The sequence below is a fragment of the Solanum verrucosum genome, unplaced genomic scaffold (genome assembly GCF_900185275.1).
Source record: "Solanum verrucosum unplaced genomic scaffold, falcon-dt-bn FXZP01000085.1, whole genome shotgun sequence".
Taxonomy (NCBI): Eukaryota; Viridiplantae; Streptophyta; class Magnoliopsida; order Solanales; family Solanaceae; genus Solanum; species Solanum verrucosum.
In genome coordinates, this window is record NW_026019839.1 from 2,316,675 (window position 1) to 2,341,528 (window position 24,854).

The following is a 24,854-nucleotide window of genomic DNA, read 5'->3' on the forward strand; positions in this document are numbered from 1 at the left end:
TCTTAGGACTATTTGGTGTTATCTTTCACACCAAACGATCCCTTAATATCTTAGCTAATGGAAAATCCAATCCACACTTAGACATTAACCCCAAACTGTCACAATTCGAGTCTACACCCCAACCGAGACACGGTACTCAAAACCACTAGTGGCCCCAAAGCTAACCCTTGGCATAACATATCATATTGTTATACCTCATTTTAACCGGGTCAAAATAGTGTATAATATTTTGCTAATTCCTAAATCAATTAATGTCACGCCCCGAGCCTACACCCTGGGCGGGACCGGCACCCGAAGACCATTTCTGGCCCCAAGCGAACCCTTGGCCTGGCTTTCTTAACTCAGCGGAAACCTCAACAGAATAACTCAATGCAATGCAATATTACAAAACAACTTAACTTATAAAATATGGCCATAAAGGCAACTCGAATCTCAAAATAGAATATTTACATATATATATAGATGAGAGACTCAAAACTAACTGACTGACTGTCTGTCTATGAAGCCTCTAAAATACTGAGATGGATGTTGGGACAGACCCCGCAACATCCTAATAAAACAAAAACTAAGAACACAAAATAATTGAGTCCTCCGGAATGCAAGGAGGCTCACCACTGACTCTGGAGTGCTCAGCTGGATCAACGACGTGCAGGATGCTGATCCGGGGTACCTGTATCTGCATCGTCATAAGATGCAGGCCAACTGGCATCAGTACATGGAATGTACGAGTATGCGAGCTGGAAAGCTAAGCAACATAGGCTAGAAGGAAATCTGGAAGAAACTAAAATAGCTTACCTGGCTCAACTCAGCTCAACCTGACTGACTTCTTTCAATATAAGGCAATTTAAAACAAGTGCGATATAAAGAAAGACTGTTTAAAACATGCTATAAACTCTGTGTGTATACAAGGATACAATAAGCCTGAGATGTATATAGAAATACAATTGAACTGATGTATATAAAATACAATAATTTCTATGTATAAAAATACAATAACTGCTGTGGGAGCTTCTCTAATCGACAACCATCACATAAGAGCTATAGTGATGATACAACGATCGACATCACGCTGCCAGAGCATCTTATACCCGACCAAAGGTATAAGACCTGAACTGCCTAATTGATCCACTAGTCTAATCTGAAAAGGATTCATCTAAAAAGTATGATCCTTTTCTACCCATGGTGGCTAACATAGTTCTATGGGGGTTGTGGGTTCTTTGAACGCTCCCCCAATTCGGTGCTCGATACTACTCCCAAAAATGTACTGGCTCTTATGTTTTTAAAACACATTTCTTCCTGCTGATATGAGATAATTACTCAAAAACTAGCCCGAAGGCTTTTTTGGAAATCTCAGTTTCCAACCTTGTTTAAATGTAAAAACATTTCTTTAAAACTTCTTTGGGAATATACATAGTTCCCTAATAACTTTGAGAAAAGAACTCAACTTTAAACTCTTTACTTTACTTGAACTCTTGGCTTGATGTGAAACTCTTAACTTAACATGAAACTCTTAACTTTTGACTTGACTTGAAACTCAATACTTAACTTGGAACTTGAGCCTTAGAATGAAGTTAAAACGTTCAATGAAGACTCTTGGAAAACCTTAAAGACTTGCTTTGACTTACTTACTTCTAAGCTTGACTTCACTTGACTTGGAAACTAACTTCACTTGAATTGGAAACTAACTTCACTTGACTTGTAGCTTTACTTGACTTTTAGAAGTACCTTGGAGTGTTGGAAACAACTAGGAAACATAGGTATAATACCTAGGAACATGTATGAAAAAAATGGTGAATGAAAGGGAAGGATTGGTGTCCTTGGCACTAGGAGAGGTGCGATAGCCCAGCCCCTTTTTCCCTAAAAATCCGATTTTTTCCCCTTGTTTCTTTCCAATTCTAAACCCTCTCAACCTCAAGGTTTCAGCAGCAACACTTAGAATCATAAATACCCTTGTTATACAATAGATTCAACTCAAAAATCACAGCCGGAAATCTGTACTAAACCAGCAAGAACTTCAACACAACACCACTACAACTTCAACAACCAATAAATCTTCTCTTGGAATTAAAAACGAGTTGGTGTGTGGGGGTATGAACCAACCAACACTAAGGATCATCAATCTCTCAACATACAATAGATCACAACTCAAATACACAGCCCAATCCTGTCCCACAACCAACAAGAACTTCAACAACACAACTAACAACATCAACAACAACTAACAACTTCAACAACAAATCCAATCTTTTCTCAAACCATAAACATGAGCTTGGTGAGTGGGGGAAAGGATCAACCCACACAAAGAACTCACATACCTTGATAGGGATCACTCCCGACGAAAATCCACAATGATCTTGACGAATCTTGTTGATCTCCTCTTTCTTCTCTTCTTCTTCTCCTTCTTCTCTTCTTCTTCTCTTCTTCACTCTCAAGAACCCTAACTCTTTCTCTTTCAAAAATGGGACAAAATGATCCAAAGATCAGCCTAATACAACAATATAACCTCAAAAGAAATGATTTGTGAAAAGACTAAAATGCCCTTAAATTTCCGGACGGACTCCTTGCCAACTGCCCCAACTTTCAAAGGGCATAACTCGCTCATACGAACTCAGAATTGAGCAAACTCGGTGGTGTTGGAAAGATCATTCCACAAGCTTCGAAACCATAACTGGAACTACTCCTAAATCATCCTGATCTAGGAGTTACGACTGCTCAAAGTTGGCCAAAAATCACTGATTTCCACACTTAGCCAAATTTCCAGATTTTTGAACTTAGCCAAATTTCCAGATTCTGGACTGCCAAATTTCCAGATTTTAAATTCTTCCAAAAAATGACTATTTCCAAATTCAAGCTTCTTCATATTCATTTTAAATTGTCGGATGTTACAATTAACTAAGTCAAGGAGTCGTCACCTAATTATCACGGTGAATTAGGGCACCTGAAATTGATTAAAGGATTGTCTAAGGTTAACTCCATTTGAAGGTCTTACTCAATATGAGATTCTAGGTAAGAGTTCAGAGAAAATGATCAAAATGGTCCTTGATGTATGGGACTTGAATATTCTTAGTCCTTTATAGATATTACCTTACTAAAATAGTCATTAATGTATATAAAAATATGACCATTTTGGTCTTTAACCCTAAAACTAACTATACAAGTGATACTTTTTGTTAAACTTAACTGTGGGTCCCACAAAATTGCCACGTGGCAAACCTCTTCTCCCTCAATCTTCTTTCTTGCAACTTTCAATTGATTTATTTTTCTCTCTATTACCCTTCTTTTTAAAACCAAATTTTACCAGAAAAAAAATTGACACACAAAAATCTCTTCAAATCTCAAAGAATATTTTAAGATTCTATTTCACCTTTATCCATTCCGTTTTCACCCTTTAATGTCAACAGGAAAATAAAAAACTAATACATAAAAAAGTTATTAGTCTTAAAAATGACAAAATAAGAAAAAGTTATATTCTTCTCATAGATCCCTTCAACAAGAGAGAATACTTGTTTAAAACTTGAAAAGAGTTTACTTATGGAGATCTCCTAAGAGAAATGGAGTGTTTTATCTAATTTACTTAGTTCATATTTATTTTAATGGATCGAAATTTTTTTGTGTGTCTAAAAATGGGAGTTGCTGGGGATCATTATTTTAGAGCGGAACTAACAAATGAGTGTAGTGTGTATATATATATATATATATATTATTATTATTTTATTTTTTTACAAGGATATGACAAGTGGGTGAATTGAAAATGGAGCATCCCCTCTAATGGTGGTGAAAGAGAGAACTGAGGGAGAAAGGGATAATTTTGTGCTATCCACTGTCAAGTTTAACAAAAAAAATTCACTTGTATGGTTAGTTTTAGATTAAGGACCAAAATAGTCATCTTTTTATATACATTAAGGACTATTTCAATAAGATAATATATATAAAGGACCAAAAATCTTCAACCCTTATATATTAAAGACCATTTTAATCGTTTTCTCTAAGAGTTCAACTAATCTAAAGAAAAGGGGTAAGACATCATTTAAGATCCATTAAAAATGGTTAACTAGCCAAACATAAATTAATTAATTAGGCTAATGTAAAGATAAAATATAGATTTTTGAAAATACGAAAGTAATAATAGATATGAAAGTTGTCTTACATTTGAAAATTGAAAAATGGTCTCATGAGATGAAAAATACTCATTTGCCTGGTAGAAACCAACTTATATTCACAAATGGTTTTGATATTGTATCCTTCAAATAAAATTGTGAGGCTAAACAACTGTAGCTAATATTTAAAGTGTATCGATCTATTTAGAAAAAAGTGTGAGTCTACGATCAAAGTTAATATAAGCATCTTTGATTAGTTTTACACTCATGAGTAGTTAAAAAAAGATCGTAGGTAATTAAAATATTTTCTTTTCCTTTTAGTATTAAACATGACTCTAGAGAACAAGCTGATATTTTTTATTCAAGTTATTAAACTAGATGTGATTGGCTAACAAAGTATTCAAATAGAGATCCAAATATGCTACAACTAATTGTTTTAAATAATTAGATTAGTAATCACAAAAAGGAGAAAGGAGAGAACAATGTAGATTTGAAACGTAATGCTCGTTTCAAGTCTTGCGGCGACGTCAAGTCTCAAAATAATACTTTTCGACTCCGATGTCTGTACATGTAAACAAAGATAAAAAAGAAAATAATAATTAGATAGTAGGATAATCAATTTCAAACAACTAAAAACATATAAAACGTGTGACACAGAAATGATTCAAACAAGTCATCAAACTTACATATTGTAGTGTAATATTCATACAGTCAGTATTCCTAAAGTTAATAAATTTAAATGAGACAGCTGGTCACTTAGTGCAGTAATCCTGAAATTAAGATTACTCCAGCAAGAACTTCATAAATTGAGAACAGAACCCTAGATTCAACTTGCTATTAACTGAATTGAGATGTAGAGTATGAGTACGAACTAGTCCAACACTATGAATAGCCTTACATACTTGAAAGAATAAAGTTCTTGAAGAAGTTTGAAGAAAAACTTGATTTGTTGGAAGACTTGAAACTCTAGTTTTTGTCTTTCTTGCGATTTCTTGGAGATGAAAAGTGGACAAAAATATTGGATTGAAAACCTTAGGATTATTGAAGAGAATCTTGAACTTTGAGCCTTTAGATTTTGAGAAATTGGAGAAATCCTTTCTTGGAGTTCTCTATTTTTGGAAGAATGAGAATTGAAGATTTTGAGAGTTTCTATACATATAATGATGTTATTAGGTTCTAAGATCCAGGATTTTACAATAGTGGGTGCTTATTTTTTTTTAACGTAAAGTTATTACTAGTTACATAGCATAAACTTAATGCGATATTATTATAAAATTCATTTGCAATATAGTTCATAAACGAAAAAGTTATTCATAGGTATATTTTGCTTTTAAAAATAAAAAATAAAAAAATTAGAACTGCTAAGAACTAAGAAGAAGTAAAATTAAGAAAAAATAAACCTTTCCTCTAAGGGAGCTGGGATTTGATCCCTCGGCCACAAAAAACTTAAGGCCTTTAGCACCCACTCTTAACCAACACACCACAATAGACTAATATGTTATAGATGCTCAGTAGCTCTTTATATCTATTTTCTTAATATTTATGTATATCTATATGTATATCTATATACATTTTATGTCCGGATCAATGGGTGCTCAGCACCCATAACCTAATATGTAGGTCTGCCCCTGGTTTTAAGATGGACTTATGAAAGTTTATTGAGGGTAAAAGGTCAAGAATACCCTTCTGGGAACGTAAGAAAACCATAAGATCAAAGAAAACGACCTTTTAATAAATTTTGTCGACCAAATCGGCGATGTGAAGGTCTTCTCATCGAAATAGTCGGCGAGTCGCCCTATGGGACTTTAGATTGCCCAAATAGATAGAGACTTAAGGTTTTCGGAACATTTCAGCGAGCTAACTCAGTGATTCGTCAATCCACTCGGCGAATTGCAGATTGGGTAGGTGACCTCGTCGAATTTACCAATCCAGGTATGTTTCATTAAAATGATCATAATTTTTTACTTGGAACTCAAAATAAGGCAAACTTGGTGGAGTTGGAAAGAAGACTCATAAACGTTTAATTTAATAGGTCATAGGCCACCTAATTCATTATATGCTGAGAGATATGAGCGTTTGAAGTTGACCTTTATATGAACTCATGCAAGAACTTAGCCAACATGAATGCTTTGAATTTGGCTTGGAGTTTGAGTTCCCTTATGACCCTAGATCACTTTAGATACCCTTGATATATTTGGTTAAGGACCTTAAAACACATGAGGAAGTAGGAAACCACCCGATTCAAGCTCATATACTTATGACGAACGATTCAGATTTTCAGAGTAGAGTTGCGAGGTGTTATAGAATGATTCGGATCTTAGCTTAGAAATTTTCGAGGTGTTACAGAAATAGTACCAAGAATAAAAATGCAACACAAATTTCTACATTGGTCACTTTTGTTACGATAGAATTGTTTGATTTCCTTCTAAATACTTATGCAATAAATTACAAAAATAATATTAATTGTTTGTGTTGGTCACAAACAAATCTAAAATTGAAAAAATAGAAGGTACTATTAGTTTGTATTGAAAAGAGAGCAGACGTCGCAATAGAGTGACATTGAATCTACTTTGTGTTGCCTACAACTGGAAATAATACTATAATTTAAGAAATAGGATGGTAAAATGTTAGAGTACGGAAATATAATTTATGAGTGAAATAATAATTAATATAACGTTACTGGATTATTGATTTAACTTGTTAACAAAATCAAAAAACTGAAAATCGAACTGATAATCCAATAAAAATATTTGTAATACCACTTAAAACCCGTTAACTCAATAACAATAAATCAATAATATTTTTTTCGATTCAATTTATGTATCGGTGTTTGTGCACTTCTAGCATACATCACGTAAAGATGAGAAACAAAATCTTAATTATAACGACAAGAAGAATTAATGATTGTGTCTAAATTACTTTTTACTGTGAAAGGACGAAATGTTTGCTTGATAGGAGCCATTCAAAGGACCAATTCCAAACCTCTTTCATAACTTTAGACCAAATTAGAAGCAAAGAACTTGATTCACCACCACCTTTATACCATTCTAATTACCTATATAAACCCCTTCTCAATATTTTTACAACACATTACAATATTTAACTACACTTGCCTTTCTAAAAACTCTTAAATTTTTTTTTCCTCCCTTGAAATGACAAGTGTTAACCCATTGAATGAAAAGGTATCCATGAACAACCCAATGACTACAAACCCAATGAATAATATGTCAAGTGGATCTGCTGATGTTGTTGCCAATAGGATGCAACCAATGAGTAATGCAACTACAGGCCATCACATCAACCCTTTGAATGCCCATATCAACCCTTTGAATGTCCAAACCAATCCTCATTCTGTGGTCAAACCAGTGAGTCATGACATGGTATGCCATTTGAATTGTGCAATCATTTCATTTAAATACTTATCACGTTATTTCAATCACTTAATTATATTATGTCTCGACAGATACCAGCTAGTGTGGTACCTGCTGCTCATCATACAGGTCCAATCAATCCGCGAACATCAAATCTAGCAGCTAGGCCTCCACACAGGAGAGGTGATCATCATATGTTCTTGACATCTGATGATAATTCTATGATGAAGCACATTGTAGAAACTCATATCCCTGATGGCCGTGACTTTGACGTCAAGCCTCTTGTTCATATTATTGAGGACATTGTGCATCGCGCTACTCCCATTGCTGGACATGTTCATGTACGTATCATCATCCACCTCACTTTTCTTTACAGTTTAATTAATTTTTATATACTGACAGTATCATTACGTACTTTATAATTATATCAGAATAAGATTATTTTCATAATTCTTTTTTTTTTTTAAAATGGGAATTTCAGGAAGCTAAAGTTCAAGCACATCTGGAAGCATTGGAAGAGAAGGCTCCCCACAGTGGACTTACTGAAATACTCAACTATTTGGCTTATCCTATTCATAGAATTGGTATGGAGGTAAGTGATAAAAATATTTTTAATTTACTGAAATACTCAACTATTTGGCATATCGATTATTATGAGTCATTATTTGATGGTTCATATAAATGTAAATATGACAGTTGATAAGCAAATGTGCTAACAAAGAAGATGCACACTCAACAACAATGTCACTGCTTCATTCACTCACAACCTATGCCTGGGACACGAAAGTTGCGATAACATTCGCGGCTTTTGCCCAGCAATATGGTGAATTTGGTCTGCTTGTTCATCAATATACCACAAATCCACTGGCTAAGTCTGTTGCAATCATCATGGAACTTCCAGAAATAATGACACGTCAGGATGTTCTCAAGCAGAAATTCGATGCAATTCATGATTTGATCGACAAAATGTTGGATGTCACAAAGTGCATTATCGAGTTTAGAGACGTTCAAACATCTCACAGTCAACATGTTATCACACAAGAATTGGAAATGTTGATCAATACTGCCCATATTTCCACTGCTGCTTACTGGACTATGAGGGCTGCTGTCATGTGTGCAGCTATGATTCTGAATCTCATTGCCATTGGCCACGAGTATGTTTTATTCACTCTTTCAACACTCAATAATAAGTTAGATTATCAAGCATGAAATTGATGAATGGTATGTGTAATATTATTAGGCAAATTTCTTCAACATCTGAGGCTTGGGAGTTATCTAGTTTGACTCACAAGCTTGCAAACATATTGGATCATCTCAGAAAGGTTCTTAACCTTTGTCACCAAAAGATTGGTAAGCTATGTTTACTATTAGTACAAGTTATGTAAAACAAATTAAAATTGTGATATTTATTTAAAGCGTTATAATCAATACAGAGGAGAAGAGGCAACATGATGCATTTGAAGCACTTCTACGACTTCTCAGGACACCTCACATTGATAACATGAAGATACTCTCAATCTTGATTCACTCCAGGGATGATCAACTCCCACTTTTTGATGGAACTCATAAGAGAAGGGTAATAACTAATTTATTACATACACACAATATAAATAATTTTTTCACTTTCAAGACAATAATCATATAATGAACATTTACTTGTACTTTGGTTATGTTTTAGGTGATCAAATATAAAAAAATGATCATTTAAATTCTCATTTTTTGGAAGACACAACCAAATAAATCATATTTTCACACTAGAAGTTGAACTCGTATACATTTGTGTAACGACAGGTAAGTCTTGATGTGCTAAGAAGGAAGCATGTTTTACTTTTGATCTCTGACCTAGACATTGCACCCGAAGAGCTCTTTGTTCTCCACCACATGTACGATGAATCCAAGACACAACCAAACAGGCCAGAAAGCAACTATGATGTTGTCTGGATCCCTGTGGTCGACAAGAGACTAACACCATGGACTGAAGCAAAACAGATGAAATTTGAAGAAGTACAAGCTTCAATGCCATGGTACTCAGTGGCACATCCTTCGATGATCGATCCAGCAGTGATAAGGTGCATTAAAGAAGTGTGGGGATTCAAGAAAAAGCCTCAGCTTGTTGTTCTTGATCCACAAGGGAAAGAAGCAAATGACAATGCTTACCATATGTTATGGATTTGGGGAAGTTTGGCTTTTCCTTTTACCAAAACTAGGGAAACAGCTTTGTGGAAGGAGCAAACTTGGAATATTGAACTTTTAGCTGATTCCATTGATCAAAACGTTTTCACTTGGGTACGTACGTAACACATCTACTTATAATAATTTATAATACGAAATTGTAGACCATGATTAAAAATATCTATACAATATGTGTCTTATAAATCATATTCACTTCGATATATTCCCAGATTAGTGAAGGCAAATGCATATGCTTGTACGGAGGAGAAGATATTGAATGGATCAGATCATTCACCTCAGCAACGCGGGCTGTTGCAAATGCAGCCCGTGTTCCACTAGAGATGCTCTACGTGGGGAAAAAGAACCCAAAAGAAAGAGTCCGGAAGAACAGCTCAATAATCCAAATGGAAAACTTGAGCCATGTGGTGCAAGACCAAACTCTCATTTGGTTCTTTTGGGAAAGGCTAGAAAGCATGTGGCACTCCAGGACTCAACAAGACATCCCCGGTGAAACTGATCCCATCCTTCAGGAGATTGTGACGATTCTGAGCTATGATGGAAGTGATCTTGGATGGGCTGTTTTCAGCCGCGGATTGGCTGAAATGACTAGAGGTAAAGGTGATATGATAGTGCAAGTTATGAAGGAATTTGATCGTTGGAGAGAAGAAGTGAGTGACATAACTACATTTGTTCCTGCATTGGACCGTCAACTTCGTGATCTTCATAGCCCTCATCATTGTACTCGACTAATTCTGCCGAGTACCACTGGACATGTTCCTGAGAGAGTGGTTTGTGCTGAATGTAGCCGTCCAATGGAGAAGTTTATCATGTACCGCTGCTGCACTGATTGAGGATTTATGGAGGATGAAATTCGTCTGTGTCGCTTCTAGAGGACTTTATATTTGAATAAAATGACCACTACTAGTCCTCTCATGTGAGTTTTTTTTATGTATTGTTTGTGCTTACTTTAATTTACTTTTTTGTTTAGAATAAAAATGCCATGTACTGGCTTTTTGATATTCATGTACTTGTTTTTGAGATTTGAGTGTGTGATGTAATGTTATATTAGGCTATATAGCCTTATGCAATATTAGTGAAAATCAATAAACAGCTTTTCCAATTCATATTAATCTTTTTGCTTTAAATTTACCCAAATTGTGGTGCATGTTATATTGTGAATGGATTCAAAACAAATGGTCAATTGTGGTCACGTATTTTATTGCATATATATATATATACAAGGTTATAATTAGTATGTTTAATAAAGATAATTATATTCATAAACAACACCTGCCCCTATAGCTCAGTGGTAGAGCGCCAGTCTTGTAAACTGGAGGTCTGTAGTTCGATCCTGCATGGGGGCAACGCTTTTTTTTTTTTTTGTTTTAATCATTTGACATATTTTTTTCAGACTTTGTCCCCCAAAATATTCATTTTACAGAGTATTATTTTTCTCTACTACACATATACCTTATTTATAAATACATCATTCATAGATATTCAGTGCACATTACAAAAATATACATAATGTGTGTGTGTGTGTGTGTATATATATATATATATATATTATTTATTTATTGCTTGTTGGGTTTGTTTGAAGACTTATGTCACTTTTGGGCTTTTTAACGAATATTTGCTTGACAATTTGAGTTTTGTTTTTGTCTTTAAATTTTGCATTCAGTGGCCAGATCCTATTTAAATCAATGCCTATTCTCTAATATATATTTTTAGAAGAATTATAAGAAAAGATGAAAGATGGAGGAAAATAATGGTCATTGTGAATAATTAGTGTGTATATTTTATATATTAAGTATACATTTATTTATACAAATTGTATATAAAATATAAGTGTAGAATATTACATTGGTTACCCTGATATGTATATATTGTGTATACATATTATATAAAAGTGTATCGAAATTATATACAACAAATATACAATATTTATGTACATTATAAAAATGTATATAATGTGTAAATACACTATCTTTTCTTTGTTAGTTTTGTTCTGAATCCCAAGAGCTTTTTGACGAACATTGCTCGATAATTTGAGGTTTCGTCTTTGTCTCATGATTTTGTTTTCTGTGTTCAATTTCTACTTAAATCTTAAATATCTCTCGTTATTTTTTATGTCCTCTTTTTAGTGTTGGCGGTAACTAATAGCCTCATAATTTGAAAAAAAAACATTCAAAGTTTGCAGATTTAACAAAAAAAAAATCCTGCTTGTAGCACCACCGACGAGAAGCACAACTTGTTTTTATTTGATATCTCTCACTGTCCTATTTTTTACGAGTTAGTTTGACTTGGCACGAAGTTTATAAAGAAGGAAGACTTTTAAAATTTATGGTCTAAAATAAGTTATTTGCTATATTGGTTCTCTTTAGCTACAATATCTATATTGACTTTATGTGGTGGCTATTCAATTATCAATATTCTCAAATAACTACTTACGTACTTGTCCCATTAAACATCAAATTGAACAAAGCAAATGACGTTTAGTTGCACCGAACTAATTTTTCAACTTAAAAAAAATTAAGTAAAAGTCATACAAAAGTGGCGTCTAAATATATATACTAATATTTCACTAAGAAAAGTAGATATTTGTTCCATATTAATTATCTTCAAATATCAAATTAGTAGAAATGGCTGATATCACACATGATATCGAGTTAGAATAATATAATGATTGAATTGTACATTTGATTACGAATGGAGTCACAAATAGATCTCCCATATGCAAGTTAAATAATCAAAGGTAAAAAAAATAAAAATAGCTGATGCAATGAGTTCTGAATAAGTTTTAATTGAGTATTATACATCTAAAAATAGCAATAAATTAACTCAATCTTTAATCATCATCAAAATTTACCAGCATGAGAAAAAATGATATTTAAATTCAAAAATTATTTTTAACTTGATGCAAGTTGTGTGATAGGCCAGCAAATGATTGATACAATAAAAAAAAGTTTTAAATAGTCAAAATAATAACACTAAAAGTTAGAGTAACTTTAGACGTTTATTTGGATTACCTTATCTTGTTATCATGTCTAGTGTGGTAACTGTAGACGTGACCATTTCAGCTTGGATTATCCATATATAATGAAAATACTCACTTAGGATATATGAATATTTAATATTGGTCCCCGCAAATATTTATTTTATACTTTTAGATTATAAAATTAAATAACAAATTAAAAGAAGAACAAAAAAGAAATTATCTATAGTTTTAGATAAATTATAGATTATTTTATATATCAAGTCATTTAAAATATAATTACAAGTAAATAATCTACAGCTTGAGATAAATTAAAGATTTTAATTTTGTGAATTCGAGTTTGAGATCTTTATCACAACTCATTTGATTTATGTCATTCAAAATCAATTATTTATATTTATTTAGTGGCTTTTTAACACACATGAGGATAACTTCACCTGCCAAAAAATAACTTGTAGATGCTTTCATTATGATAAGTCGACTTGTCACAATTAATTGCTCACACACAATTAAGGATAAGAAGGCTTATAAAGGTAGTCTAATCGCTATCGATCGAGACTAGAGCAAAAGCCGATAGGTTCAACAACTTGAAAATAAGAGAAATAACCTTCTTTTATTACTACCTACAAATTTAATAAAAGAAAATGACATTCTCAGATCTCTTATGTGTAAAAATAAATTTTCTAATAAAAAAAAGATAAAATTATAAATAAGTAAATTTATATAAAAAAAAATTACAAAATCAAATCTCTTATTAAATAACATAAATAATAATTTATATAGAATATAAATTAATATAGTAGAAATGTCAAAATGTCAAGCCGTAGCTGAGCAAGTTGTCAACTTGTAAGCGTGCAAAAATGGGAAAGCTGGAAACTCATTGGCAAAAAATTGATAGAATTGTTTAACAATAATTAGTCTGATCGATGCTCATTGAATAGAATGAAATGATAGTAATAGTTAGATACAGACCTTTTTTTTTTATTTTTTTTTATCCGATCCGATATTCCGTATTCACATTAGAGCCTGATTAAATCTGGAATTCGAACTTGAGACCTGAGTTCTAGTCTTTTTGATAGCCAGTGATCTCTGATTAATGATGAAGGAAGACTTACCACTCCACCACAACTCTGATGGATAGATACAGACCCTTTTTATTTTATATGTTGGTCTTTTCTCAATCATTAATTAAATTATATTAATTATTAATTAATGATTATAATAGACACAAGTAGATTTAGAATAAATAGTGAATATGTCACATAGACATATAAATAGATCACATTTGAATCTAAAACATGAGTGAGTATGCGTTTATCTACTACATTCAATGTACACCAAATTACATTAGTTTTAATTTCATTTGCATATATATAAGTAAAGTTTAATAATTCATTTTGTTATGGAAAATATTTGTTTATCCAAAATAAAATCTTTGGAGAATCTAATCATAGCTCATCAGCACTGCATTAGTTAATAAACTTTTTAATACTCTACCTAAGTTTAAGAAAGCAACTTTGATATGACAATTATGTTAATGTATGCTTAATTTAATAATTAGCTAGACGACACACCTCATTTATTTTTAATTACTTAATTTAACTACTAATTCACGAAGTCTCTTATAAACATATTCTCTGATTCTTACGTAAAATTGAAGTAGAAACAAATTCATGTGTTGGTCGTTTTTTTTTAAAACACAAAAAATGTCCCTTAATTTGTCTTGTCAACAATCTTATGCGATTTGAATTAATAAACTTTTTATGAAGACAAAGAGGAATCAATCTATAATAAATTGTTACAAATTAAGTACTTGAAAAAAACTCTTTATGTTTGTTTGTTAATTCGACCCTTCCAACTTTATAGAGAAGGCATTTTACTCTGTCGGTTTATTTTTAATTATTCACTTTAAATTTTACATTCTCCTTAATTAATTAAGATTGATATGAATATTTTACGATAATATTCATATTACATATTAATTAATGGTTAGTATTAAATTTTGAAAAATAATTTAATAATAAGTAATAAATATTAATAATAAAAATAAAAATAATAAATAAAAGTAAAAATCTATTTTAATTTGAATTAGTGAATAAGTTAAAGTAAAGGGAAGGAACTAATTGTTTTTGTGTTATGAAACAAATTTAACAAAAAACACCACACGTGCACCCAGGGAAAAAATTATAGGCAAGAATATGATCACATAATTTGTGATCTTTTTGCAAAAACTAAATATTTTATATTTTAAGAAAAATAAAATTGGTGCACTATTGTATTTGGCACCATGCTATAATACGACTAAATAGTTCACTTGGTTAAAATAATGGGTTATTCATCTTAAAAATTACTTGCTTAGTTCCTGATTATAGTGAGTTTACCATTTTACCCCTATTAATCATGAAGTGGATGAATTAAAAACTTAATATTTTCAAGAAGCTCTATCTTTTTCAAAGTAATTAATTGAGGGTATAATAGGTAAAAAAAATATTTTTCTTAATTTGTCAAAATTGACAAGTAATTAGGGACAACTAAAAAAGGAAATATGAACAAATAATTAGGGATGAAGGGAGTACGAATCAATTTTCACTTAATACAACTTTTGTTTTAGTAATGCACCTGCATTATGAAAATCCTAAATTCTCCATGCACGTCATAACAATTGCATGTAAGACAAAAGGGACGTGATTAATAATTGAATTGGACATATAAACCAATAAATTTAGACATTTAATTAATGTTATCATTTTGACTTTATTTATTATTAAAAGCTCCACAGGGTGACAAAAATATTAAATGAATTAATGGAGAACCGCAAAAATTGGTTAAACAACTGAGACATTCATGTTCTTGGTCGAACAATAAAATATGCATAAGCTAAGAAGACAAGTAGGGCAAACTATATTTATTTCATGGAAAATCTTGAAATTGAAGGAAAAGTTATTTGAAAACTACGTCGGTTGTAGCAAAAACTTTGCTAATTATATGGTCATTTAGCTCTCTTTATGAAGAAGAAAATAAGAATAAGAAAAAGAAAAGAGTTGAGGAGTACTATGGATTAATTAATTAGGCTCCTCATGTCATATTCAATTGACAATATTATCATTTAAATTGTTTAACTTTGAATAAGACTTTTTGAAATTCTTCTAAACAAATTATTGTAATATTTTTTTTTTAAAGGAAAAACCATCGAATTACACAAACGTTCGAAAATGGTAAAAGAGTATATATTCATACCAAACTTCAAATCAGATACAATTATAAATATATAGAGAGGTGAGTGAGAGAGTCAATGTATATCTTAAATACATGCGAAATATACTAGATACATTTATTTTTCGAGATACATTCTAAATATAAATAGATAGGGAGAGAGGGAGCAATACATGATCTCTAGACCAAAATCTAACAGGAATGGTAATTTTGAATTCTCACGAAAAGACATGTGAGAGAATTTCTCTTAAATATCAGGAATCATTAGGATTTAAATAGCGGCTTAAATAAAATAAAATTGTATGACTAAACAAGTACTAATTACTCTAACATGAAAACATTTGGCAAAATTGACTCTAAGGGCTTGTTTTGGAAATTAAAGTCGTCTTGGTAATTAGATTTTGTGTAATTAAGTATAATTACATTGTTTGGAGTATAAGTACTTGGTAAGCATGTAATTGAGTGTAATTGGCAAAGGAAAATTACACTCTCCAATTCTCAAGGAGGGTTTATGAATTACTAGTAATTACATGGTGTAATTACAACCTAATTCTTTTTAAATTTCTTCTTTTAATTTCTATTTTTTTTTTGTTTTAATTTATGTTTTATTTCTATTATTTTAAAATCTTTTTTTATTTTTATTATTTTTTAAAAATATCTAATAATTTGTTTTTAAATTATTTTATATTACTTATATTTCATTTCCTTCTCATTCTCAACCTTTAAATCATGTGATTCCATGCAATTTTTCGTATTATCTATTTTTTATGTAATGTTTATTTTTTTCATTTGCATAGTTTTGTTAGTATTCTAATTTTTAAATTAAAGTAGAATTCATTCTTGAGTAAGGTCATAGACTTACGTTTTCCTTTTCTTTTAAATCATATTTATGTATGTTATGTTGAAATTTGACATAAGAGTATTATGTTAAATTTTTTGTTTTGAATTTTAAAATTATGTTATATTTTCAATTTTCATTTGTTTTAGCAGTATTGACTTGAGATTTCACAAGGCAATTCATTAATTTTTAGTTAGACTTGATAGATTATCTTTCGGTCAAATATATAATTTAATAATATATGACATTTTATTTTTAATATCAATTTTTTTGTCAAACATGCATTTCAATTTTCATGATGTTCATAGAAATCTTGTACTTTTAGTTTTTATTATTAATTCAATTGAAACATATTAATTTGAAAAATATAAATCAATTATTTTTAATCAATTAATTTGAAATATATAAATCAATTGTTTTTCTTTTGTTCTTTGATATATAAACTTATTTTTGATCCTCAAACTGGACCTTGATTGAGTTTTTGGGCTTCTACTCAGACTTAGAGGCTCTCATATATCCAATTTAGCTCCTAAAGTGCTCATTATTGTCTTTTTTTAGCTAAATAGTTGTTCTTTGAGGATCATTACTTGTTCTAAAACTCATCATTAGATCATATGTACGTGTCCAACTTTTGAGGGCACTCATATGATATATTAAAGAATTAATATTTTATTTAAATATCACTGTCATTTTTCATAATTTTAATTAGTTAATAAATTATATTTAAATCGTTTCTTGATTTGTGTGTGTCATTCTTATGTAAGGGTCATATTAATCTCCTTTGTATCATTCTAATTTTATCGGATGTCCCCAAAGGGACGACTCTAAAGCACTTCTGTTTGAGCTATACTTCTCTAGCTAATTTATTGAAATTTCAACAATTTGACTTTTGTTGTTGCCCTTCCCTAGATTTATCTCTTTTACATTTTATAAACTCTAGAACATACAAATCTTGTACTGTTCTCAGGCTGGCAAAATATATGGTCAAAAGGGAATGTTGCTGCTAGTTAAATGAGAGAGTAGTAGAAAAGAGAAGATGAGATATCATCTAAACAATGATGATTGGTTGCCACGATTTACAATATTTTCATAAACTAAAATAATACCAATATTGAGGTTATAGACAGATAAACTAATGTTGTTGGGATTGTGTGATATTTGATCATTTCGAACAATTTCAACTTGTCAAGTTGCTCTATTTTCGTGTATATTAAAAAGAGTAGTATAACTAATGATGTATCCTCTCTTTGGTCCTTACACTTTAAGGAGGAGAGTTGAAGGCTTTTGAGGCTCTTGGCTTCTTTTTAATAAATGGTTTTGGCGATATTATATTGCATTTGTGGTCTGCAAAATCATTGGTGACACTTGAGTGTATAGATCAATATTATTCCAAGTTGAATAATGGAACAAAGATCGATGATAAAATTCGGATTAACTCGAACCCGAGACCTTTGATTAAGAACGAAGGATATTTACCATTCCACCACAACCCTTGTTGGTAATTACAATTACACTTAATTATTGACGAGATATATATGGCGCGGCTTAGTATCATGTTAATGTTTATTTTGAGTATAAAATGTTCAACTCATATCATCTATACTTAATATTGTACTAAATTAGTATATGCATACAAAAATATATTGGGATAACGCATGAAGAAATATTCATTATTTCACGTAATGCCCATTGGATTTCCTTCTTTTCAGCACTTGCCATCTCTTATGTGTCACCACTACAATAAAATGAAGGATTTAACGGTAATTATTTAGCGATAATTATTGATATATTATATTTAGCGATGATAATAAATTAAATAAGTATGATATTTATAATCAATATTTTGTATAAATGTCATTAAAGATGCTAATTAATGACTCTGAAAGCAATGACATTAATCAATTCAATTACCGCTAAATGTTAAAGAAATCTATTACTTCTGTTCAATTACATGTTCAATTTGTTGTAATTACATGTTCAATTTTCCATGTCATTTTTTCTGAAAATTTTGAAAGAGAACAATTAAGATACTTAATTTATTTTCGTGCATTTGAATGTACATACGTTGCAAACACTTTGTTAGAAACCGTACAAAAAAACTACAAGGAATTTGTAGCCACATTTTGTGCTCAACTCTATTGTATGGAGGGGACATATTGTGGTGGAAGCCTGCAAATCTTTTTCTAAGAGATAAGGGCACAAGATCTTTTTATGAGGTGAAAGGCCCCTATTAGGATTAACACAAAATATCTATTTGTGATTCTAACGATTTAATAACTATATATCTTTAATTAGAAAGTCTAAGGTGGTTGATCAAGACAAAGATTATTGTAAAAAATGGAATTTTATATTAGATCCGAACTTGGTGGAGTTAATACCTCAGACGGTCACTCAATTAATAGTATTTTTCACAAATTGTGACTCAACTTTCTTTTGTAACCTCAAAGGCATTCAACTGTGAATGGTTTACCTACAACTATTACATTTAGAAAGTCAATAATCAATTTAATTATAGTGCATGTAAGACAAAAGGAACGTGATTAAGGTTATTATTTGATCAATTGGACATCTAAACCAATGATTTCAAGCATTTAATTAATCTAATCACTTTGACGGAATTAAAATTATATGATGAGATTAAGATCAATGTATGAGGATCGGAGACTCTAACACCTCCACACGTCCAAGACTAAGCATTCAAAACATAAATAATATGACATGAGAGGTCTATTGGGTAAACTAATAATTAAGGTGAGTGATCTGATTATAATATCAAGATGAATTTAATTAGCATGTCATACTTCTCTAATTTGTTGATTTTTCGACAATATTCAACCTTTTTTTAGCACTTACCTTGAGTTCTGTTTACATTATATTATGAACATGCAAATTAGTGTTAGCACTATAAGAGAAGGTTCGTAGGTGCTAATTAAGATGATATATATGATGTCTAGTCAGAGAATTGTGATTGGTGGGCATGGGTTGCATGCAATATTTTCATGAACTAAAATAATAGTACCAATGTAATTTGAGCATATAGAGACATAGATTTTGATTTAGAGATAACTAGATAAACCAATGATATTGGGGTTGTATGATAGTTTCATTTCCAACAAGTTCAACTTGCCAAGTTGCTATATTAAAAAAGTAATAAATAATTATCTTTCCACTATTTAATTATTGCTAATACTTTCTACAGAGAAGAATTGTAGACTTTTTGGGCTCATGAGCTTGGCTTCTTTCAACAAATTGAAGCTTCTCTTTATTATATATGTGGTATTTGTAGACTGCAAAGTGCAAACATCATTATTTGAAGAGATATAAGCCTGTGGAATACAAGACACGATAATTACAATTTACTTAATCGAAGAGAATTTGGTATCACATATATTTGTTTTGGATACGAATTATCATGAGTTCTGTTGAAAAAAAAAGAAACTGATGGTTGGAACATGTCCAATGAATCTGACACACTAAAACTAGACTATTGAATCCTAAATTATGTACGACTAAGTTGTTGTATCGTGCATGAGGCTAAAGTCAACTAGAATAAAGTATTTCAGTTATAGTAGTAATATTACTCATGTAAACAATATATTTGTATTGTAGTAAAAGTCTTAGTATAGCTAGTATAGGACTCTTCTCCTATATAAGGAGCATGTAACTCAACAATTTAATTATCAATACAATCCTTGATTTCTCTATACTTTACGTGAGATTTCTACAAGTTCAAATCCTGTCATTTTTACATATAGAGTACTAATTAAAGGAGAAACAACTGGACCTCAATTTAAGTAGCTAGACATAACTTTTGAGTATTGCTCGTGCTATTAATTTGGTTTATGCATACAAAATGACACTAGGTAATCAACCTCAAAACATTTGCCAATTTGTGGTCATATGAAGTACTCAAGTATATAATCTAGGATAGGTTATTGATAGGATCTAGACTAGTTTTTTCTTAAAGTTTATCCAAGAGATTTTGTCCTATTTATAAATTACCTTGCATGGGAGTGAAAGACATTTATTAATCTTTCTCACTTTTAAGAGGCAATTTCAAAATGCTAAATAGATAATCTCTATTTGGCCAGATCAAACCTTGTTTATCAATAAGTCATTTTTATTTTCAGCCTTGAATTTTATTCTTTAATTTGATTATTAAATAAGATATTCTTTTATTATTAATCGTATAGTACTATTAAATTAGTGTGTGTCACACAAACATGTATTGGGGTCATGCATGAAGAAAGCGTTCATTACTTCACGTAGTGCCAATCGGATATCCTTCATTTTAGTCATCAGAGTCATCACTACGATAAATAAAGGATTTACCGTTGATTATTTAAAGATAACAATACATATAATTTTTATTTATATTATATTTAGCGATAATATAAATATAGTATTTATAGTCAACATTGTATATAAGGACATTATATTAAATGCTTTGGCGACGTCCTTTGAATAAAATGACACTAACTCAATTGCCTCTAAATATATTTGTCATTGACACGAAATTAAATGTCTCTTTTGTTGTAATTGTACATTCAATTTTTTAAGTATTTTTTTCTGAATGTTTTGAAAGAAAATAATTTAGATAATTTATTTTCGTGCATTTGGATGAACATATATACGTTGCATACACTTAATTTGTTAAAATCCGTACAAAAAAACTACAAGGAATTTGTAGCCACATTTTGTGCTCAACTCTCTTGTATGGAGGGGACATGGTGTTGGAAGCGCCCTACAAATCTTTTTCTGAGAGATAAAGGGCACACGTTCTTATTTTTATTAGGTGGAAGGGCCCTATTAGGATTAACACAAAATATCTATTTGCGATTCTAATGATTTAATAACTATCATTATATCCCAAAATGTTTTAGTAATTTATTTCATCAAGACAATATTGTAAATAACAGAACTTTGTTAATCCAAAGACAAATGAATTAGACCCGAATTACTTGTGCAGACTAGTTAAGTGAATCTAAAATAAAGTGCATTTAAGAGAAAAGGCACGAGATTACACTACTATAAAATTAATTTTATTTAGCGGCAATAAAATATGCATATTTATGAAAAAGTTTTAAAGTCTATACGATCATTAGATTCAGAGTCACTATAGACTTTATGTACATTTACAAAGAGTGTAAATTATCTCTAAAAATGCATATTAATTAACGATAATTAAACTATTATCATTAATTAATTATCACTAAAAATTGTACTCAAGGTTATAATTGATCAATTGGACATCTAAACCAATGATTTCAAGCATTTAATTAATCTTATTAATTACTTTGACTTTATTGTCAAAAGTTCCAGAGTGGCCAAAAAAGTCAAATTAACCAACCATGTTTAGGCAATTGCAGACATATACATGTTATATTATCTAATTATGCATGACAAGTAGGGCAAACTATATTTATTTTAAGAAGTTAATATAAGGAATTAAAATTGAAGGGTAATATGAATGAGGTATTGAAAACTACGTATGTCGGTTGTAATTTAGTTTAGTTTCTTTATGAAGAGGAAATTAAGTGTTGGAAATAGTTATCATTTAAATTGTTTTACTTTTACTTAAGACTTTTTAAATTTTATCTGCTTAAAAAATTATTATTAGCACTTACCTTGATTTTTGTTACATTTATATAAACTACAAAACATGCAAATTAATTTTAGCACCATAAGGGAAGGCTGCTAGCTTCTAATTAAGATGATATATATGATGTCTAGTCAGAGAATTGTGATTGGTGGACACGGATTGCATGCAATATTTTCATGAACTAAAATATTACCAATATAATTGAGCATATAGAGAGATAGATAGACTTTGAGAAAAATATATAAACCAACCACCAACGGATGTGGCGCAGCGAATGATGTTGTTTCTTCTCTTAACTACAGGTCTTAGATTCCAATTATGAGTATGAAAAAAATCCTTAATAGAAATCGTTTCATGACTTCGAATGGGCCCTACACAGCGGGAAAAAAAAAGATAAACCAATGCTATTGGGGTTGTATGATATTTTCATTTCCAACAAGTTCAACTTGCCAAGTTGTAATATTTTTTTCTTGTATATTAAAAAAAGTTGTAATAATTGATTATATTTCCTCAATTTAGTGCTTACACTTTACAGAGAAGAATTGCAGGCTTTTGGAGCTCAGCTTGGCTTCTTTCAACAAATTGAAGCTTCTACGTCAAATCATTGTTCCACGTATTTAAAGAGATATAAACCCGTGGAGTACAATATACGATAATATTTACAATTCCATTTAATTGAAGAGAGTTTGGTATCACATAAATTTATTTTGGATACAAATATCACGAGTTCAAATCCTATCATTTTTACGTATAGAGTACTAATTAAAGGAGAAACAACTAGGGTTCATGCCTAATAACATTTTATCAATTTGGTTTATGCATATATTTGGATCATGTATGCAACGTTTAATACTCAATTATGAACATAAAGAACCACATTGGTATATACTCCCTTAGTTTCACTTTGTGTGATACAATTATGAGTACGAGAGTCAAATTAATTAATTCTTACGCCTTTTAATGAAAAATAATGATAACTGGATTTCCATCTTTTGTAGCACTTGCTCTTATGTGAAATATGACTAGAGGCGGGTTACACAAATGATAAACATCCATCATGCATCTCCAATAATTAGATTATAGCTAGCTAGGTTCGAGTCATTAAGAAAGTGAAAAGATGGGAGTATCGGGTGATCAAGAAAAATGCAATATATTTATTTTCTTCTCTTTTTTTTTGTTTGTTTTTTTCTAGAGCTTTTGAAAGAAAATGAGGTACTTTATTTTGTGCATTTAAATGTACATACGTAGCAAACTCTTTTATTTGAATCTGTACAAAAAACTAGTAATCATTTTATAGTCACTTTAGTCTTTAAGTGCCCAAGTGCTTGTCCTTATTAACTATAGATGACAAACACATTTGAATGGAGCTACAATTTTGGATTAAATAAGATTGAGACAAAGAAAATTGTCACACATTTGCAGAAAGATTCCTCGATCAATATTGTACGTTAATATCGATATACACTCCATTTGTGTTTGATTTGTAATTTAGAAACTTGCATAACTAATACATGTATAAGTTAGGTGAGAATCTATATATTAGGTGGGATAAGTAATACAAGAAGATTCTACGTAAAATAATATATAAACTTCATCGTAAATAATTTATGTGTTACTTATATCTACATAACTCTAACCAGCTACGAAACTATAAAGAATAAGTATGAGAAGCTTTTGAGAAAATAAGAGCAGGTGATTGTTCTGCCGTATTTGTTTTGTATTTATAGATCTTGTACATATTGACGACAAGTATAAGAGTACTAAACTAATACATATTCTAAAAGAAGAGTAATCCTTTGTTACAAAGAATAAGCTACGACAATTGAATTTAAAATGAACTACTACATCCGTTTCACAACGAATGGTCTAGTTTGACTTGACACGGAGTTTAAGAAAATAAAGAAAACTTTTGAATCTTGTGGTCCTAAATTAAAGTTATGTCAAATGTACAAAATTGCCCTTTAATCTTGTGGCCTTAAACATGCCACGTGAAAAGCTGAAATTAAAATGTTACCAAAAAAAGAAAGAGGTATTTTTTTAAAGAGACTAAAAAAGAAATAAGGTCATTCTTTTTTAAACGAAGGGAGTACAATATTTGAATTCAAATAGGTGATGAACCCTAATACAAACGACCCTTAGTGAGGAATCTCACTATGAAACTAGTTCAATTTTTTTTACTTTTACTAGGAAAGTAATTTTCATATTTTTAAGGTACGTGTTTTCTTAGTGTTGATGGTTCCCAAAAATTTTTATTAATCTAAATAGGAAAACTAGAGAACATTCTAGGAAAAATATTTTGGTCCGTACAAAACATACCCTAGACATGAGAGAATTGTAGCCACAATTGGATATTCCCACAAAGAAAAAGTAAAAGATATGATCACTAGTTGGATAAAAAGATAGGAGTAGATAGATAGATCGATTGACAACATAATGCTACTACTGGTCATGTGTGTTACTATTTCATTTTCAACTTGCCTAGTTGCATTATATATATTTTTATATTATGTCAAAAAGCAGTATTAATGTTTATCCTATCTTTGGTCTTTACAAATCGAAAAATATA

At 30.7% G+C, this 24,854-nt stretch overlaps 1 protein-coding gene and 2 non-coding genes across 3 annotated transcripts; 2 read left to right on the forward strand and 1 right to left on the reverse strand.

Annotated features, from left to right (window-relative positions):
* Window positions 1–7,213: 7,213 nt before the first annotated feature.
* LOC125814821 (protein SIEVE ELEMENT OCCLUSION B-like) lies at window positions 7,214–10,586 on the forward strand. Its single transcript, XM_049494265.1, has 8 exons — window positions 7,214–7,477; window positions 7,561–7,809; window positions 7,950–8,060; window positions 8,165–8,622; window positions 8,709–8,818; window positions 8,902–9,044; window positions 9,260–9,754; window positions 9,871–10,586. The coding sequence occupies exons 1-8, from the start codon at window positions 7,250–7,252 to the stop codon at window positions 10,489–10,491; spliced, it is 2,415 nt and encodes an 804-aa protein (XP_049350222.1). The 5' UTR covers window positions 7,214–7,249; the 3' UTR covers window positions 10,492–10,586.
* A 346-nt stretch (window positions 10,587–10,932) lies between these two features.
* Window positions 10,933–11,004, forward strand: TRNAT-UGU (transfer RNA threonine (anticodon UGU)). The gene has a single exon. It is a non-coding gene; the product is annotated as a tRNA-Thr (tRNA).
* Window positions 11,005–17,403: 6,399 nt separating this feature from the next.
* On the reverse strand, window positions 17,404–17,506 carry LOC125816036 (U6 spliceosomal RNA). Its single transcript, XR_007442204.1, has one exon. It is a non-coding gene; the product is annotated as a U6 spliceosomal RNA (small nuclear RNA).
* Window positions 17,507–24,854: the final 7,348 nt, after the last annotated feature.

Excerpts from the sequence above, each read along its gene's own strand:
- LOC125814821 (XM_049494265.1), top strand. The coding sequence starts at position 7,250 with ATGACAAGTGTTAACCCATTGAATGAAAAGGTATCCATGAACAACCCA. Across the intron at positions 8,623-8,708 it reads CTCATTGCCATTGGCCACGA|GCAAATTTCTTCAACATCTG; the intron begins GTATGTTTTATT and ends TAATATTATTAG. Across the intron at positions 9,755-9,870 it reads ATCAAAACGTTTTCACTTGG|ATTAGTGAAGGCAAATGCAT; the intron begins GTACGTACGTAA and ends ATATATTCCCAG.